At 57.5% G+C, this 2854-nt stretch overlaps 1 protein-coding gene across 1 annotated transcript; it reads left to right on the top strand.

Moving 5' to 3' along the window:
* Positions 1-1886: 1886 nt before the first annotated feature.
* Positions 1887-2734, top strand: VDAG_09816 (uncharacterized protein; the record flags this gene model as incomplete). The annotated part of the gene is made up of 3 exons (XM_009654675.1): positions 1887-1928; positions 1979-2136; positions 2197-2734. 3 exons carry the CDS (start codon positions 1887-1889, stop codon positions 2732-2734), a joined length of 738 nt encoding a protein of 245 aa, XP_009652970.1.
* Positions 2735-2854: the final 120 nt, after the last annotated feature.

The following is a 2854-nucleotide window of genomic DNA, read 5'->3' as shown; positions in this document are numbered from 1 at the left end:
TTGGTGGGACCATCTTTGTCCATCTGTGATGTCCCATCGGCGTCGTCAACAGCCGTCCTTTGATCATCCGTGCCTGTGGTTCCTGGATCGCCAGCACCGCTACGTCCTGAATGTCCTCGTCGTTCATGAGGCTCTCGTGAACCTCGCCGCGTTTTCGCACATTGAGTTGGATCATACGGAGCGTACTACTCATTCAAAGATGGGTAGAGCTTCTTGCAGTTTCTGCTGAAAGATGCATGGGGACCTCCGCAGGGAACACACTTGAGGATAGTCTCAGTGCAGGCACTGTGGTGGTGCCCCTCCTTGGCACATTTCCCGCACACCTGGGGTCGGTCGCACTGGTGAGCTTTATGGCCGCGGCCCATCTGTTGACAGTTGTAGCACTGGTCGAGGCGAGGACGAGATTCGAAGACCTTGGTCCTCCCAGATTGTCCTCCCGCATAGGCGTAGCCCTCCGCGAGTAGCCTTTCCGCGTCCGCTCTCTTCGTGAGGTACATAACCATTGAGCCGTATGCCTTCGGGACGTCCCTGTTACTTAGCCAGCCTACTTTCGCAACTTGTACGTCGTTTTCTTTGCCAATCTCCTCCGCGGCCCCACTGCGGATGGTGTTCGCCTCATCCAAGACCACCATGCGGCTCACGTAGTCGACTTTGACAGGATAGAGTTCGTCTCGCAGCATCCTAGCTCCTCGAGGCAGCTTGGCTTCCACCAGTTGTTTCACCATGGCGTGCTCCTGCTCGTTTCTGCAGGCAATTCTGATTCGAGGCTTCTTCGGGTCCGTGGTCACGGCCAGGCAACGCCACTTGGATTGGCTTTGGTCCACCCTGACCTCGCCTTCCGTAAGGGTACGAATAGCGCCCGGTGTGAGCTGTTCACCTTGTTCGTCCTCCATCCTGGATGTGTCGATCGTGCAGAAGACCATGTCTATTGGCGTCGGTGGCGTTGTCATGGTAGCCTGCCTCGTGTTGCTGAGTTGGCCGGCCTGTGGCATCCGGGCAATGTCTGCGTAGGACGGCCCCGATCTATCCTGCCCTGCGATCGTCGTAGTGACTGTTTCGATGCTCGCACGCAGGCTCTGGGTTTCATTCGTGGTCGCATGGAGGGCTTTCCTAAGCTTCTCCACTTCGTTCTGGAGCTCTTCAATTCTTGTCGACTGTGACTGGGATTCTTCCAGGACCTTTCTCATGATCTTCGTCTGTAGTTCCATCTGTTTCTCCATAGCGCGCAGCAACGCTCTTCCGTCCGGCTGCCCTCCAAGAGTCCCGGAGATTGGTCGTCGCACCGTCGGTTTGGTACCGCGCCTATTGGCTCTTCGCTCCGTGATTTCCACATCGTCGGTCGGCTCGTTTCTGGCTTGACCCTCGGTCGCTTCATCATTGATATGTTCATCGTCGATGACTTCGTTGTCGATGGATCGATTGTCGACGACCTTGTTGCTCGGCTTGCGCGTCGATCGAAGCTGTCGTCTCACACCACCATTCCCCCCTTCTCCATCCGACGCAACATGGATCGTGTCGCGTTCGTTCGCCATGGCTGCAGGTGGGGCGCCACGTGGAATGGGATCCACCAGTTCGCGTCGCGCCGTCCCACGTCAAAGACCAACCGGATTCAGTCACGTCCCGATTGAAAGTGAGGCCTCTTCAGGAGTCGCTGCACCGCTCAAGGCAGGTACAGGTAGGTAGGATAACAGTTTCCTGGCGTTGATGTGCCTTATGTAATCAAGACGCCCGCCCAGAGGAAGGCATCACACGTGGGAATTGCCACCTGCCAGACGTCAGTCATCAGTTGGCTGTGATGCCGCATGATCAAGACAGCAGGAATACGGGAATTCAACCTTTGACATCATCCGACATCCGGCAATTCATCTTTTGATGGTCTGAGAATAATGAAGAAAACTCTCATTTTATGCTTCATACACGGCTTCAAGGTAGACTCAGTAGCACGGCTTCCCTTCCAAGCTAAAACTGACAAGCGCAGGGTGGTGATGACACCTTTGGAGAAGGCTATGAGTTCACGGAACACCTTCGCTCACTTGTCGAGCAAGCCCTGCCCAAACTCAACGTCCAAGTTCTTGTGTATCCCAAATATGAGACAAGAGGCGACCTAGGCAATTGCGTCAGCCGATTTCGCGACTGGTATGCCTTTCCTTCTCCCCCCTCATACCCCATGACGGCCACCCCGCTAACCCTCGCCAGGCTGCAAGAGAAGGTCATCGACATTGAAGTCGAAGCCGGCACTTCATCCCCGACCGTCGACCCCTCGGTCCGCACCATCCTCATCGGCCACTCCATGGGCGGCATCGTCGCCGCCGAGACAGTCATCGGCCTGACGTCTGACAAACCCATCTACTCCGAAGACGGCGTCGAAAAGTCGGCCCAGACGCCCACGTCGTTCAACTCGCTCATGTTCCCCTACGTCCAGGGCGTCCTCGCCTTCGACACGCCCTACCTCGGCATCTCGCCGGGCGTCGTCGCCCACGGCGCAGAGGGGCACTACACGGCCGCCTCGGCCGCCATGACGCAGCTCAGCGGCCTCGGCACCGCCCTCTGGGGCGCCACGCCCAACAAGTCCGCGTCCCCCGGCCCCGCCAACGCCTCGCGCGCCCCCGTCGCCGCGCTCCCGGCCCCGTCCTCGCCAGGCGGCACGACGACCCAGCAGCAGCAGCAGCAGAGCCCGTGGGCGAAATGGGGCAAGATCGCCGCCATCGCCGGCGGTGACGTCGGGAATATATAGAGGTCGTAAATGAATTCGGCCGGCTAAAACATTAAAAAAAAAAGAGGACGGTTTACTTTGGTGGGGGGGGAGGGCTCCAACCCAAACCCGCAAAGGCATAAGAATTGTATTTTTATTTTT

This window comes from Verticillium dahliae, genomic scaffold, assembly GCF_000150675.1.
Source record: "Verticillium dahliae VdLs.17 supercont1.27 genomic scaffold, whole genome shotgun sequence".
Lineage (NCBI taxonomy): Eukaryota > Fungi > Ascomycota > Sordariomycetes > Glomerellales > Plectosphaerellaceae > Verticillium > Verticillium dahliae.
This window is presented reverse-complemented; position numbering and strand designations above follow the sequence as displayed.